At 50.4% G+C, this 16,135-nt stretch overlaps 1 protein-coding gene across 1 annotated transcript in view; it reads right to left on the reverse strand.

Moving 5' to 3' along the window:
- The window catches only part of ST8SIA2 (ST8 alpha-N-acetyl-neuraminide alpha-2,8-sialyltransferase 2), a 31,103-nt gene extending 21,035 nt beyond the window's left edge, over positions 1-10,068 (reverse strand). The window contains exon 1 of the mRNA XM_086757181.1: positions 9,878-10,068. Coding sequence (XP_086613307.1) covers positions 9,878-9,975 — 98 coding nt within the window. The 5' untranslated portion in view covers positions 9,976-10,068. The remainder of the gene's footprint in view (positions 1-9,877) is intronic.
- Between the last annotated feature and the right edge of the window lie 6,067 nt (positions 10,069-16,135).

The raw sequence follows: 16,135 nt of genomic DNA on the forward strand, positions 1-16,135 counted from the left end.
CCCTTTCCCTGAAATTCAAAGTTTGTGTGGAGACTGGGAGAGCAGCAAACGCGACCTCAGGGCTTTGGGGGGAATCGCCACATTTGCAGGTTGTCAATGAAAGGGAAATAATTGGCTTCCAAGTGCCAACCTGTCCATCGTGTCCCACGGGGTGGAGAAGTAAAGGTGTCCCAGGAGCCCAAACTGAGCAGGAACCGAGCCTGGAGGCTGGAAATGGGTTACCCAGGGACTGTATCTGTCTGCACATCAGGCTCTTGCTGAGAAGATGGCAGAAGTCCACATTCATTGGCAAGTCCCCATGTGTGCTTCTCACTAGACACTCATGTGGCTTCTGCGGGGTTTTGGTCAAAGCTCACCCATGTCCATAACATGCTCTTCTATCACAGAAGAGACAAAATTCAGAGAGGAAAGGCTTCATTGCTGGTTTGCCACACATGTAAACCAACTTGCAAATTAGGAAAAAAAAAATGCCAGGCGAGAAGCGATGGGATCTGAGATGTATTTTTGGCCCTGGAGATCAGGTTCTTGAACACATCATCGCGCACTCTTCCCAACACCTATTGTCTTCCCCTATCCTGAAACGCAGCTCTCGCAGGCTGGGTTCTCATCTCGCCTCCCTGTATCACATTTCATAACACACCGGGAGGAGCCAGGACATCCGACACTTGCAGATCGTTCCCTGTGACATTTCACCAGTCGCTTCTTTCATCCTGCAGCGCGGAGGAGATTGTGATTACGAGAAGCGGTGGCTGTTGGGTAGCCCTGTGTACCTGCACTTTCTTGGCGAGCAAGGTTCCCTCTGTAGGGATTAATTTGGAAGACATTTCTAAAGCATTTGTCTGCCAGGATGAAAGATCCTGCAATACATCTTGATGAGACGTTTGAAATCGCATTTCGATGTGTTTAAAATCTCACTTGTTCATATTGTCACAGCTTGGCAGCCTGAGTGTCAAAAACTTCCTAAATATCAGGTGCTATTTTTACTGCTCCAAGTTTCATTCTTTCTATCGAGTCATACGACCACTTTTGGGCAAGCGTGCCCATATCATGGCTTTCAGGAATACCACCTTGTCCTGCCGGGGTCCTGATGCAGCTCCAGTACGCGAGCTGCGGGGGCAGTGCTTGTGCAGCCTGGCTGGCGGTGCGGCATCTTCCAGCAAGCCAAGGAGACTGGGTGTAAAAGAACCAGTCAATGGCCTCGCTGACGCTCATGGCACTTGCTATTGCTTGCCACGGGGAACGGCAGATCTGCCAGTCTCATGCAATCCAGCCTTACTAATTTGGTACCTTTTTGCCATGCCCCAGTCCTGCCTCCATCACGTCACCCATCCTAGGGACCACAACAAGAAGGCGCTCAGCATCCCCACCTGTGAGTGGGAACCGTGGCTCCACGGCAGCTCCCGCATAAATGACAGCGGGGTTTGGCCCTGAGATTTCTGCCTGGCTGCAAATCACGGCGTGCGATCACTGCAAGCCTACACTGAGGACGCGGGAATCAAGACACATGAGTCTGCAAAACAGAGATACCTATTGCTTAATAGGGAATAAGCCAATTAGGCTGAAACGCTGATGTGACAAAGCTGGTGGAGAATCAGCAGGAACGGTGCAGCTCTGACGGCTAAAGGACATGAGGCAACGGGAGGGATGCTCATGGCAGCCTGCCACCAGGATGCTGCTTGGGCATTACTCTGCGCTGGGGTAACCGGAGCACCAAACCCAAATCCCTGTCCCTGCCTTGAGCTACCTGCTGTAAAGGACCCGTAAGAGGCAGGAGGATGCTCAGAGCAGATTCCTGCTGCCCACCAGGAAGCCATTGTACAGGACTTTCAGGCTCTGCCCCCAGGCCAGCACGCTCTTTCTCTGAGCCAGAAAAGTCTCTCTTGCACCTGTAGAGCATCAGGTCTCACATCCACATGCATTCACTGTAACATCAGCACGGCCTGACTCGATCACCCCGTGATGTTCTCATTTTTATCGCCGCTCTAAAGACAAAACACTCACGCGCGTGCAGGGCTCCAGTGTCACACACTTCACCTCTCCCATCCTGCGTGCTGGCAGGACCTTACTCCTTCCTTCATCTCAGATCTTCCATTAGAAGTTTATTCCTGGCATCGGTTCAGCTTCTTTGGCTGTGTTAATGAAACAGCCAGCAAAGAAAAAGACATTGAAGCAAGCAAAAAGGATCCAGTGAGGGGCTTGGGGTTGGGGGTGGAGCGGTGTATTTGTGTATTTAGCTTCCCCCGTCTGGAAGGAAGAAGGAAAAATCCCCAGGAGCCCAGAAAAGACCTAGAAAGGAGCTGAGACAAAAGCCTCACTGCTTAAAAAAACATGTCCACACTATACATTTTTCCTGAGATAATTTTTTCGGCCAACAGAGCAGAGCTATCGAGGAGTGCAAACAGCAAAGCATCAGTCTTGCAGCAGACCCTGTCACCCTGAGCATTCGCCTCCCAAAAGGCAGAAATCCCAATGGCTCCTGCAGCATCTTGGATGCCACAAACCTTGGGAAAAGGGAATGGTGCAATATGAAAAGACAGCATGTCTGAGGGGCTGTGGGTCCTCAGGCTCATCCTCCCACACCCATCTCTTGGCTGCTTTTCCCACCGCTCTGCGCAGCCCCTTGGAATACCCAAGGTCTCCTGTGGTTTCTTCTCCTGTTAACATGGATGCTGAGGATCTCTCCTGGGCATCCTCCTAGCGTGGTTCTTCTGTATGAGCATCCTCAAAAGAACATCTGGTGCCTACACAAAGAGGGCTGGGAGCGCCTGGATGAGAGCTGCACCCCACAACCAGCCTGAGCTATTTGCCCACCATCAGAGGCACTCACCAGCAATGAAGCCATCCCAGGACCTTCACAGGGACATAGTCCCCTGATGACAACATCCAGATGCCAAATATTGAAAAGCCAACAGTGGTTTCAGAGCTTGGCCGGCTCTTTCCTCCCCTGACTCATAAAGCTTCACTGTGGAAATCCAGGCAGCAGTAAGAAGGAGAAGTCTAATTACCAGCCGAGCAGCTGCTGGTTGACAGTCGAGTATGCTTCTGGGTGTCTGAAAAGGTGCTGGAGATGCCTTATGCTTAACCTTCACAGGGGAAACGTCCCCTGTCATAGCCGCTGGCTGAGAGCCGAATTATATTCCTGAGGATGCCGGTAGAGCCTGGGCTGGGAGGTGATGGGTCACGGTTGAAGAACCATCCTTCGGTTTGGAGCCTCAGACACACGGATGATACCTGGAATCCACTGCGATGCTGTTTGACCAAGGGAGGCCTTGAGAGAGCTCTTCAAAACTGTGTTGCGGCGATGACAATAAGTGCTTTTAACAGCAGGCCTGCCCGTGGAGAGTGCTGGACAGGGAGGGACGGCATGCTCAGCATACAGATGGCCAGCCTGGGGTTTTTTTTTGTGCTTGTTTGTGATATTCCCACTGGATTTCGGTATGCAATGATAAGGACTTTATTTGCAGTAGCAATAAGAAAGAGTCCAGCAGTTAAGTTTGGAAAGAGCTGACCCAGTGCACGAGCAGCCAGCTGGATCTATCAAATGCAGTGCAAACAAGGAACCTCAGAAGGGTCAACAGTGTGGCCAGCGGAGTCACCGGGATGAGGGCGATGAAGCTGCTGACCGCCTGGCCAACAGCATTTCCGCCTCGTGGTGTCACCCCCGAGAGCGATGACCATCCCTGGGCTGGTGCAGAGACTCCTCCTAATGAGGTTACCTGGCATCACTCGCCGCTTCAGAAGGACCGTTTTGGTCCCACCACCCACACACCGAGCACCTTTGCCACATGCTGCCTTCCTGGCTCATTTTCCATCCTGCTCCTGGCCTGCTCTCCCACCCCACACCATCGCTGCTGCCCCGGCAGGTTGGGGCAGCACCGTGCCCATCTCCCTGGATCAGCCCTTTCGCTTCCCAATCGGAGCCAGCACTGTTGCTGTTGTCGAGGGCACATCTTCCAAGGCCACCACCACGACCAAGACTGCTGCTCAGCCAAGACAAAGAATTGTTTAGATTTACAGTGGGAACAGCAAGGAAAAGGAGCTGTAAAGATGCTCTTAAAAAAAAATTTTTTTTCTTTTTTTTGTTTTTCTCCCCGCTATTGCATTGCAAGGGGCAGAGCTGCTGACACCAGCCTGCTCTGCTGTGGTCTTTGCTGAAGGACACCTGAAACTCTGCTCCCACTGTGGATTTACTGTGCCAGGGAACTCCCTTGTTTCCAGAGGCAACTGGGGATGAAAACCAGAGAAATGGCAAAATAATTATTGTCTAATATTGCAGTTTGGGCTTATTTCTTGCTGCTGAGGATGACCCAGGCCCAGGGAAAACAAATGATGGAGGCAATTAGAAGCCGTCTGTCCTTGGAACAACTGATTTTTACAGCAACTGTGCCTGTAGATGTATTTAAGTAGTGCTGGTCTCAGGGTGGAAAAAACAAAATACCTGTAGCCTGAAAGCCCGAAGAAAGATAAGGGAGCTCCTGTTAAATCCTTTCCTGGAAGATCAAAAGCACATCTGGAACGCAAGTAGGCACCGAGGAACAGATGTCTAAGCAGAATAACCACAGTTGCTGCAGAGAATACAAGGAAAAAAATCCGACCCTGTTATCCAGGTCTGGGAGAGGCCAGGAGGGCTCGCGGCGGCAGCGGGATCTGCTGTGTCACCGCTGGCTGTGGTCCCAGGGCTGCGCTCCCTTCCCACCAGCACAGCAGGAGCACGGAGGAGCGGGCGCCGAGCTGCTGACGGCTGAATCACTTAACCTCACCGTTAGCTGCTCAACAAGCCTTCACTAAATGAACGAACATTTGCAACTCCTTGTTCTCTTCAGGGAGAAAAAGGTTTCCTTCGCTTTCCAGACTGGAGTAGTGCGTTTATGGGGTTAGGGATGAGAAAGAAAAAGCCCATCTGGCAGAAGAGAAAATCGGAGCACCTGTGGGAGCTGCTTTGCTCTCTTCATTGGGGTGACTGGGGTGGGATTGGCCATGGCTTTCGCAACCCTACACCTGAGAAGCGCTGGCTGGCAAAGCACATCCTCCTACCACAGCCACTGCTCTCCTCACTGGCAAGCTCTGAAATTCCCTCCTTGGGGGTCTTGCAAGCTGCTGGCAGCTGGGGCTGGACCGAAGAGTAAGTTTTTACAAACTGTACTAAGAAAGCCCTTAGAGGGGCTGGTTACATTCATGGTGCTGGGTTTTCTTTTTGCTCTACTGGATTACACCAGGGTGTGCTGGTGGTTCCCATCCCATCGCTCCCAGCCCTCCTGCCGGACACCGTTTCCCTGCAGGTACCACTGCTCCAGCCATTCCCTCAGAGCTCAAAGAAACAAGCTAGGGAAATTCATCTCCTTCAGCTTGCTCTAGGCAGGAGCACAGGGATTTTGGACCCAGCTTTGTGGCAGCCGCCCCTGCCCCTGCCAGGCAGCAGGAGATGGAGGAGGGCTTTGCAGGGTCAAAGGGGAGCTCTGCTGCCAACCTGAAATTGGCTGCTCGAGATCAAGTTGTCATCAGAAGAGATGCAATCAAAGCCTACTCCGAGTATTTTCTTACTCAAATCAGTGCTCCAACACTGCTTTTGTTTTCCTCGATGCATCATGGGGTTTTTGTTAGAGCCCTGCCATACCCAAGGAGTACAAAGGTCTCTCCACTGGCTCCACGTTATATGAATAGGTACAGGGTCTCTGTGGGCTTCCGTCCTGCAGAGAGGTATTACTCCTCCAGACCAGCCCGGACAATGGTGGGCTCGTGTGCACCCACTGTGTGAGCACACTAAAGTGCCTGTTGGTAGAATACAGAACTTCTTACAGCAAAACTTTCTGGTGGAATGCAAGTCTTAGACTAACTATGGGTCAGGCACAGTATATCACAGCCTGAAAGACCTAAGCGGGACATTTATACTCCGTGGACCAACCTTGACAAGCAGTGTTACGACTACAGCACGCCACAGACCACTCAGGGCAAGCACATCAGCCACCATAAAGGACATAAAACCTCTTTGTGGCATTCCTGAGCCTTTGAACCGCAGGCGTTCGAAAAGGGCACATGAGGAAAAAGTGGCAATTTACTGACGAGCTTCCAGGCAGGCCAGAAATATTAGATACTCCGACTCATCAGTTAAAAAGAGCGGAATATCGTTCCTCTTGTAATCAGGATGGAAAGGCACGTGGTCTGGACTAGCAGAGGAAAGGTTGACTCATATTAAGTCCAACCCATTACCAAGTGTCAAGTGCTCCCTAAGATGGCTCAGACGCTAATTTCGGAAGTCACTTGGTGGCAGTGGGTCACCAGCTCCCTCTACAGACAATCAGGACACAGCCGGACCCCTGCAGAACTGCTACAGCAGATGCATAATAACAAAGAGTCCCTCTCAACTGCCACCAAGGAGCAGAATTTTCCTCCTCATCGCCGGCGATAATAATTCCGCTCGATGTCGAGCCTTTTGTCTTCCTCTGCGGCGAGAAGTCTAGCCTGCTCCCCTACGCTGGGGTGGATGGAGAAATGGCTGCGATTGCATTAGCAATCTCCAAGACAGAGGTGAATGTGTCTTTTGTTTCCTTCCAGGGAAACAAAGAGCCGGAGACGGAGCGATGGAGGGAACCGTAGGCATCACCGGGCTGCGGGAAAAGTTCAGCAGCCCCGGAACCAGGTGGTTGTTTGGAAACAAAGTGCCGAGACCGTTCGCGATAGCAATACTTCACCGCGGCAGCGCGGCGCGAGGAGCGAGCTAAGACAAGTGGGACGAGCGCACCCGCCCACCCGCTGCCACCCCGCAGCTCCGCCGAGCACGCAGTCCGAGCGATGCGTGTATAGGTGATAGGTATCTATAACGACAGGGATGCAGGGGGATGAAAACCCACACGCAAGGGGTGGCTGCAGGGTGAGAGGAATAGGCTAACGCAAGCGACACAGCGTCGGGAACCAGAAACTGCTGAATTTTCAGCCTTGCCCTGACATCTCTTTGTTTCAGTATCTCCCGTCTGCAGGAAGTGGTGTAAGAATATCTGGAGGAGCAAGACAGGACCGCTTAAGAAGCAAACATCTTTCTCAGAAACCTCTGGCAGGCAAAGCAGCTCCAGCCACCCTCGCCTCCTACCTCCCTTCACCTGCCATGCTGGGAACTTATTGTCCAGGGAAACAGCATGATTTTTTTTTTCTTTTTGTCCTTTTGCCCGTAATATTATATTCTTACTTTGTACCTAATGAACATTTTGTTCTTTCTTTCTGTGATTTCTCAGTATTCGTAGGTGAGAAAAATATGTTCCCCCCTGCTCCCACCCGTATGAGGCGTATTCTTCCAAAGACAATCCAAATCACAGGCAGGGGGCAGGGTATGTGTAAAAGTGGGCAAGCTGTTCACTCCTCACGATAATTAGAGAGTGTTTTGATGCCAAGGAATAAGAAGAAAAGAGTTGCACCTGCCTGCATTTCCCAGCCCGCCTCAGTGCTGTGGGCCAGGGGACACCTGGTGCTCCGCTCCCCTTAGTGCTTGGGCTGCGCTGCCCGAAGCGAAGGTGGTCTGTGGGGGCGTGGAGGAGGATGCTGAGCCACACGATCCATCAGCCAAATATTCCTGACCTGGGGAAGAGCCATACAAAAATCCGAGACCCCCAAGCCTCTCGAGGAGAGGAGCTGTTCCCTCCTGGACACACAGAGCTCCTGGAAAACTTTGGAAGGGTGTCTTTCTCTTCACTGTTGGGCACTTTTGCTGCCACACAGTCTCCTTTACCCACAGGACCTGTTTGCAAAAGATGCCCTCAAAGTCACAAACCCTTTATCACCCCCTGAGCGGCTGCACATCAGGCACTCAGCTTTTCCACATCTCCCAGGAATACACTTCAGCCAGGTCAGCGCATCGTGTGGACCGTCCCTGGCACCGCGGCAGCACACGGGGACAAAGCGCTCTTTGTGCCAGGCTCCTGTGCTAAGAGCTTAGAGGGGAGGGGGAACAGCGCGTGGCACCTTGCTGCATTTGGGATGAAGGAGTTCATCAAACTCGAACCACTGCGGAGATGCAACAGGGAAAAGAAGTGGGTGGGCGAAAGCAAAGCCAGAGAAACGGGCGGTTTGCCCCACTTCACGATTATTTCTTAATGTAGTAGGGTCCCACCTTTGCTCTGTTCATCCCTGTATCAGAAGCACAGCTGATGAGGGAGCTTCCCTATGAAAAGTCAGCCTGGGACTAATGCGTATCAGAGGGCATTGGACTGCGGGAGCCCTCCTTCGCTCCCTGGGGCATAGGGTGCTCCTCTCCTTCACCAGTTACCTTGTGCACTGTTATTTCTGAAACACTGTATGAAACAAGCCGCTCGCTGTTTCTACAGAACTCGTCTGACCCTGTTGCCGTCTCTGCTGCTGCGCTGCTTGGCAGTACTTCTTTGGAGGAACTACAGCAACAAACTCAGATGCCAGGGCTTGGAGATAAGCAGCCAGCAAACATCCAATTTCTATACAATGTACAGAAAATAGAGGGAAGGAAAAAAAAAACCCAACAAACTCAACACTAGGAATCCCTAATGAACCAGGGTGAAAACCAGGATAGGTAAGTAACAAAAACAGAATGGATTTTCAATAAGGGCACAGCAAGTTCTAGCGGACAGATCTAGCAGATAGAGGAGGAGAAAGAACACAAGCCAGAAAAGAAGATGGGAGGAAAGCGAGGGGATCAGACCAGCCTGTCCGATGGGGAGGATGCTTCAGGAGCTTTTCATTTCCTTTATTATTCTATAGATAGTGCCAGCTCATTGCAGAGCAAGAATTCCTCTAGCCTGGTAAACCAGTCCGGTCCTGGATGTTTGTGGACAAGAGTACTGACCTCTAAGCACTTCTTGCCTGTGGCACCCAATATAACAATGAAACAATAACAAACATCACTGCGTTTCATTTCTAATTTCAGCCCCAAGCACCAGGTATTTGTTTTGATGTAACAGAGCGGGCGATGCCACCTGGTCCCACACAGAAAGACCTCGTACCATTTGGGCATCATGAGCGCATCCCACGTTACTGGAATTATTTGATTTGGTTTCCCACGCTGTTGTAGTGAGTTCCTCAAGTTAACGCAAACCCTTCTCACTGCATTTATTTCTCTCCTCCCTTAAGTTTCCAAGCAGTCCTCAGAGACAGGGTTTATGGGGTGGACAAGATGTTGCTCCTCTCCTCAGACTTTGGGGCAACCACACAGCCCCTAATACAGCCCTTGGGGCCAGATGAGTGGGTTGAGCTCTCCCACTCTGCTCCATCACCCCCACCCAGCTGGTCCCAGCTCAATCTCTCCCACCCTGTGGACTGGTCCTTGCTCCAGCACCCTACAAACTGGTCCCTTATCCATCACCCCGCATGCTGAAGCCCTCTCCACCTCACCCATCCCAATCAGCATCGGCACCCCAAGCCCCCTGAGCTGCAACTTGCCCCACTATTCCCAGCCAGCGAACTGCCTGCACCAGTATCCTGCTTAGGGACCTGCTCCATCGGTTCATCAACACCTGAGCACTGCCTGCACCCAAACCCCTCTCTCTAGACCAGTAGCTGCTCCAGCATCTCTAATCACACTGGCACCCGCTCCAGCATCCCTACCTGGACCGGCACCTCTGTCTCTAACGGGACTGGTACCCGCTCCAGCATCCCTACCCAGACCGGTACCTCAGGGTTTCTACCAGCTCCCGCCCCCCCGCCCCCGTCCTGCCCGGCAGCGTGGCGGTCCCGCCCGGGGCTGCCGCCGGTTCCGCGGGGCTGCGCGGGAGCGGAGCGAGCTCCCTTCCCACTTCAGCGCGACAAGAAACCGGCAGAGCCGGAGACAAAGAAACTGTCCGGGCCCTCCCCCCTTCTCTCCCTCCGCCCTCCGCCTCCAGCACCCCTCTCCTCCGCGCCTCTCCGCACCGCGGATATTTACCCGCTCTCCTCCTCGATCTCGGAGATATCGGCGAAGATGAGAAAACCCACAAGCAGCGTGAGCAACGCCAACGTCCAGCCCCGGCACGGCAGCGGCATGGCTCCCGGGCTGGGCCGAGCCGAGCCGAGCCGAGCCGGGCCGCTCCGCGGGGTGCGGAGCACGGCTCCGCGTCCCGGCTCAGCGCCGCCGCCGCCGCCCGGCGGGGCCGCTCCGCCCCTCAGCGCCCGCCGAGCGCCCGGCCCGCCCCGCCCGGGGAGGGGAGGGGAAGGGAAGGGAGAGGAGGGGGCGCACGGGGCGGGTTCTGCCCCCGCCCATAAAGTTTGCGGGCTTGGGTTTTGTGATGGCGTGGCCGCGGTCTTGCGCGCACCGGGGCGGTGGGGCAGGGTCAGTCCGGGGTTGGCGTCGGGGGGGCAGCGGGCGGAGGAGGGTGGTTTCTCCCCGAAAGGACAAAAACTGCAGTAAATTAAGACAAAGCGCACAACTGTTTGCGATGGTGGTGGGGGCACCTTTTCTTCTCGTGCAATGTGCGTGCAATAACGCGGGATGGAAAGCGCTTTGTGAACAAAGGTGACGAATAACTAATCACACCCAGCACTATTAATTCCTATTTCGCTAACAATAAGTCTATGCATTACCACCAATACTGGCTGCTGTAACATCATCGGTCCCTGCCACGGCTCTTTAAACCCTTTAAATCCTGTCTAAACCTCACTGGAGTTTTAGGCAGAATTTATTAAGCAGAAACCACACAAGGGGCTGTGCTTCTGAGGCACCTGGACGCCTCTCTGCCACGCTTGCAGCCGCCGCCAGCAACCTCCCGCGGGCTACGACGCAACCGTAGGTTTTGTTATGGAGAGAAAAGGCTGTGGTTTCCATCCAGAAAGGGAGCTGAAAGTGTGCGGAAGTGGGAAGGAGGAAAAAGGGATTGGCCGGACCAAAGAGCGGCCAAAAAAAAAGACCAAGAAGTCTTTTCTCTACATCCATGTTACCTGGTAGTCCAGCACTGGCCCTAGGAAGGAGATGCCAGCTGTGCCAGGCTTTGGCCTGGCAAAGCATCTTCAAATCCAAGCGTAATTCTTTCAGACCAGAAAGTTGCTGAAAATCAGAATATTCGGTGATATACGCACCGCGGAGCTGGAGAGGGACGCAGCGGATTTATAATGCAGCAGACAGAAGAAGCACAGATGTGTGGAGAGAGAGAGAGATACTAATTGCTTACATATTTAAAACAGCATCTTCAGTCTGAATGGGAGGCACCATTAAGCAAAACAGAGCTATTAACTGGGGCCACTTGGAAAGCTGCCATTTTCCCTTGCCTGCGCAGCTTTTTACATCAGTACAAAAGTACATCGCTCGGGCCGCGATAACGCCGTCAGTGCTGTGTGGTTCCCGCCGAGGTGTTTTGCACCGGTGTAAGTGTGTCTGTCCGTACGGGAAGGCATCCTCAGCAGAAGACTTTTCTCTTTATCTGGATTAAATGGTGGAAGGAGCCTGTTATGGCCGACGTGCTTTCCTGGGGATTCTGAAACTCTTGTAGAAAGAGGAGACAAACAAATCACCGTTACATTTATAGGTAAAAAATACAACACAGGTGAATCAGGTACAATTACACTGTAGTATATACGGCAAATTTACAGTCCAGTATACAGCTTTTATAATAGAGCATATTCAGGCCCCGGGGGAAGAAAGTGATTTTAGGCGGTGTAAGTAGCCCCTTGATTTACCTTCCACATAAATCTGAGAAAAGCCTCATTTTGCTTCAGTTTTATTCTTCTTGGACTCCTTTAGCTCCCCCTATTCTGGAGTTTCATAGCAGTGTGACTGGCCTGAGGATGAGGAAACAGGCTCTGAGGTGACCTTGCTGGTGCAGGGACTGACATTGGGGTTTCCCGAGATGCAGCGGCGCAGAGCACTGGTCCCCTGTGATTCGGGAGCACCACACCGCAGCCGCCTTCCCGTCTTACACATCCTCGAGAATACAGATGGAGATATCTGCTCCTGTGTCTTTTTCAGCTCCGTCCCAGGTGGTGTTTCAGCCTCTTTTGTCTGATCTTTCCATTTCAGTTGCCAATCACGGCGGCGATGTGCAAGAACAGAAATCTCGACGGAGGCTGGGCAATAAGTGGGGAGATAGTTCAGTGCGTGGTGGGAGTCAGTTTGCCTGGATGAGCGTTCTCATGGGGCAGGGACATCCTATCTGCTGAGAGGTTTCTTCTGCTGAGGAGTAGCTCGTCTTAAAAGACATGCTGGGATTTGACTGTGCTCCTGCATAAGTCGATGGAAATGCTGCTATTAAATGAAATGGAAAAAAAACCAAACCCTCTGCTTGTGGGGTAAGCTGGGAGTTAAGCTTGGTGCCCTTCACCAGAGAGTTCCACTGCTCAGGGCTTGCACAAAGAGCTCTGTGAATCCTCTACTTGGTGTCATCTGTTGCTTTATTCCTATGAAAGATGTAGATTGGAGAGAAAGGTCATTCTTCAGCTGATCAGGCTTCAAACACGGGGACCAGGACCTTGAAGTACAGCCGGTTGTGAATAAGGATGCAGCAAGCTGTATAGAAGACATCAGGAAGAGTGCAGCTTGCTGAATTGTTTTGTAATCAATTAACAAGGCTGTGTAACATCACCAAGTGTGACTACGCGATGAAAACCGGGAGATCTGGTTGCATTGGTGAGAGCTGAATTCTGCACAACCAGGACTCTTACCCTAGTGATAGAAAGAAATTAATATAATAGGTACGGACTGCAGGAGGGGACATTTCACTCTGCATTCGCTCCAAATCTGTCCTTTACAGCATCCTGCCAGATCTGGAGGAGGAAGAGATAATGCACCCTAGTTTCATGCATTGCTCATTATCCTGAAGAACCGCAAAATGCTTTGGAGCAACAGCCGTAGTTCTTCAAGTGTTAGTCATTCTGCACATTCAACGTGCTGTGAATCCTCACATGATTCAGCTTAAACAGGTCCATAAATGTTGCAGGATTGGGTCCATAAGCGTCCAGAGCCTCAATTTTATGTCTCATTTGTAAGATGGGTTGCAGGAAGATGAGAGCAAACTGTCGCAAATAGACTGTTGTGGTAGAGTAATATGTTCTGAAACAGAATAAAAGGCTATTATATCTTCTAGTTCCTAATAATTTGAGGAAATAATTCTGTATCCAGAACATCTGCAGTAAATACAATAAGGTGTACTGAAAAAAAAAATATCTTAGCATAACGGCAAAAGTAACTGCACCAGAACAATATTGCATTTTGCTGCTTTGAAGGGAAAAGAGAAAAGAAATGGCAGTTTTACATTTTCTTTTGACCTTTGAGAAATATCAGGAATATGTAACAGCCATATTCACCAACAATAGCTCAGAGGATTCAGAGAATAACAGTTAAACACCTAGGGACATTTACAAACAACTGGCAGAGAGGCGATGAATTTAAGATGTGGGTATAAAAGGCACAGATACACAGAGAGTGCAAAAATAATACATATTTAAAATACTTTCAATCTATCTGAGAAGCATCATTGAGAAAGGCAGTGGCTCCTGAACAAGCAAAGGAGGGACAAAGACGATGACCCACGAGGTCTTTGCCATGCTGTGACGAATGGTAAGCCCTAGTGCAGCGAGAGGTCTCAGGGGACCTTTCCCCATCAAATTTGTAATGCTGTGAAACGCACGTAACCTTTATCATATCTGTCAACCAAAATGAACAAAGTTTACAGCCTATTTTACACAGCTAAACAGTGCTCCAATGGGATGAAGGGGCATGACAAATGGGAGCCTGTATTAACCCGGGTTGTGACGTTTCATTGCCTCATTATTGGCGGTGAACCTGCCTCTGGATGCTTTCCACAATGAAACCTTCGGTCCCTCCTGTGAAAGTCAGGCGACTCCCGAGGGGCACGAAATATCTTTTCCTCCCCAGTAAGTTCATTGGCAGGAAGGAAGGATGCTGATTCAGCAGGTTTGATGCCCTCCATCTTCTCCTAAATGCTCTTGCTGGTCTCTGCGTGGAGCAAGTGATTGGAGAATACCTCTCTGGCGTCAGGAGTCCACAGCCTCTTTGCACATGGATGGAAAAAAGCTGGTAATAACCAAGCAGCTTCCAGAGCTGTCAGGCTCTCACCTGGCTTTATTTGGGTAAATGTTTTCCAGTTGCATCCCAAAGTGGCCAGGTCCATTACTCAAGTGCGTTCACCTGCCTCTTGGAGGAGCCATGACTCCCAAATGCTGGGGAAAGTAATGTTTAATATAGGCAAGGTGGTATGATTACGATTTGCTTTCAAGAAGCAGACCACACCGAGATACAGCCCTAGCAGAGGCATTTAGGCGTGTCCTAATGTTGGTGAATCTGAATTTAGCCACATCGGAAGGGCCCATAACTTTCTATGGTCCATCCCCTGTTGAACTGAGTGAAGAAGCATCCCTGCTCCTCATCTCTTAGGCTGAAAGGGAGAGCCTTCGCTTTCCTTGGAGGAAAAGCCAAAACCCTCGTGATTTTTCTCTTTTCTTTGCCATTAGAAGGAGGACTCGAAGTCTGTCGTCTTCTTTATACCCAGAGCGGTGTAGCAGCAACAAGAAAGCTTTGGTGGATCACAAGAAAGGGAGAAGAAAATTAAACTCTATTAATTTCAAGCTCTATTAGGATTTTAAGAAAGTAAAATCAATGGAAAAGAATGGACTCAGTAGGGAATGTGACCTTATTTTCCCAGTGTCTGAAGAGGAAGTGCACACAATAGAGAGACAAAAATACTCACATCTGTAAAACCAGATCAGTTCCTTTGATGTTGAAGCAGAAAAGTTGAAACGCTTAGGTAAACTGACATTTAGAAGAAGTGTCCTAAAGAGAAAAAGAGCAAAAGCAAAAAAAAAAAAAAAACCAAAACAAAACAAACTAAACTAACCTCAAAACCCACCCTAAAATCCCCAAACCCAACCCCATCCATTAGTCCTTTCTGTTTCTTTCTCTCCTGCAGTAAATTGCAAAAATGGTGTGAGCCATGCAACATTTCATCAGATGTGACTCGCCATTGTCCAAGCAAGATGTTTGATATAAGACAAGAATGATCTTTCTTTCTTTTTGGTCAGATAAGCTGGTTTGGATTAATAAAAATGCCACATTCATAATGATTTTGATAATTTGCATGTGAAAAGCCTTCCACCTGGTAATGAAAACAATTTTTCAGTTTTGCCACCACTAGTAGCAAGAGATAAGGTCTGCTGTCCTCCCCTTCACGATTAACCACGCGCACACAAAAAAGGGAAAAGGCAGAATCTGTGTGAGAATTGCAAATTGCCCGTTATCTGAACCTGGTGCTGAGGTGTTGATATTTCCAATTGCGGCTGTACCACTGGCACGCTTTTACAGCCCAGCCCTGCGTGCGTGCCAAGTTGGGCACCTCCAGGTTGGGAAGGCAGAGCTGAGTACGTGCTTGTAGGAAGTTTTAATACCACATTAATGGCCTTTGGGGAAAAAAAATAAACCCCTAAAACAGTTTGCACCCCCCCTCTTTGTGGTTAGGAAGCCACTGGGTGGCAGTGCTGTGTGTGCACGCACTGAAACAATGGGGGGGACACATCTCAAACCTGGGTATGTTGTGCTCATCCTTGATGCACTGAAGGCCACCGTGATACCCAAGGCAGAAAGCAGGAGGAGAAAAGGCTGAAAGATGCTTCGACTTTGAAGAGCATGGATGATTGCTGCCTTTCCGTCCACCGGTGTGAAACTGCAGCCAGGAGCGAGTGCCTGAAGGTCAACCCCAGTGCCGGCACTCCACGGTGATCCAAGCTGTCCCAGCCTTGTCTGCAAACCTGCGCTTGCAGCATTTGTCTTGCACAGTCATCAGAGGAACAAAGCTGCCCTTTGCCAAGAGTCCTGAACAGGCACCAGTTACCCGCTCTGTTCCCTGCCCCTACCCTAACCTGCACACTTCACCGTTGTCCTTCCCACCCCACAGAGAAATATTTACCCCAGCAAGGCCCCATTTTCAATGACTCAGAACATGCGCATGTGCTTGGCTGCATATGAAACACGCATGTTTCTTCCATGTGACAAGCAATTATTTTAACTCAGCAACAGATTCCCCCCAGATAATTCCAAACTGGTAGGTATTTCTCACTTATGATGGTAGATTTTAAGTGTCTGATAAACATATATAGGCCTCAGATGCCAAACTGAGACCTCATCTGATTTTGAATTTTGTCTCTTATCTCAGTTCAAAGCTGCTAAGACGTGATATTTCTTTTAGGTTTTTTTTTTTTCTGC

This window comes from Chlamydotis macqueenii, chromosome 12, assembly GCF_036417535.1.
Source record: "Chlamydotis macqueenii isolate bChlMac1 chromosome 12, bChlMac1.mat, whole genome shotgun sequence".
Lineage (NCBI taxonomy): Eukaryota > Metazoa > Chordata > Aves > Otidiformes > Otididae > Chlamydotis > Chlamydotis macqueenii.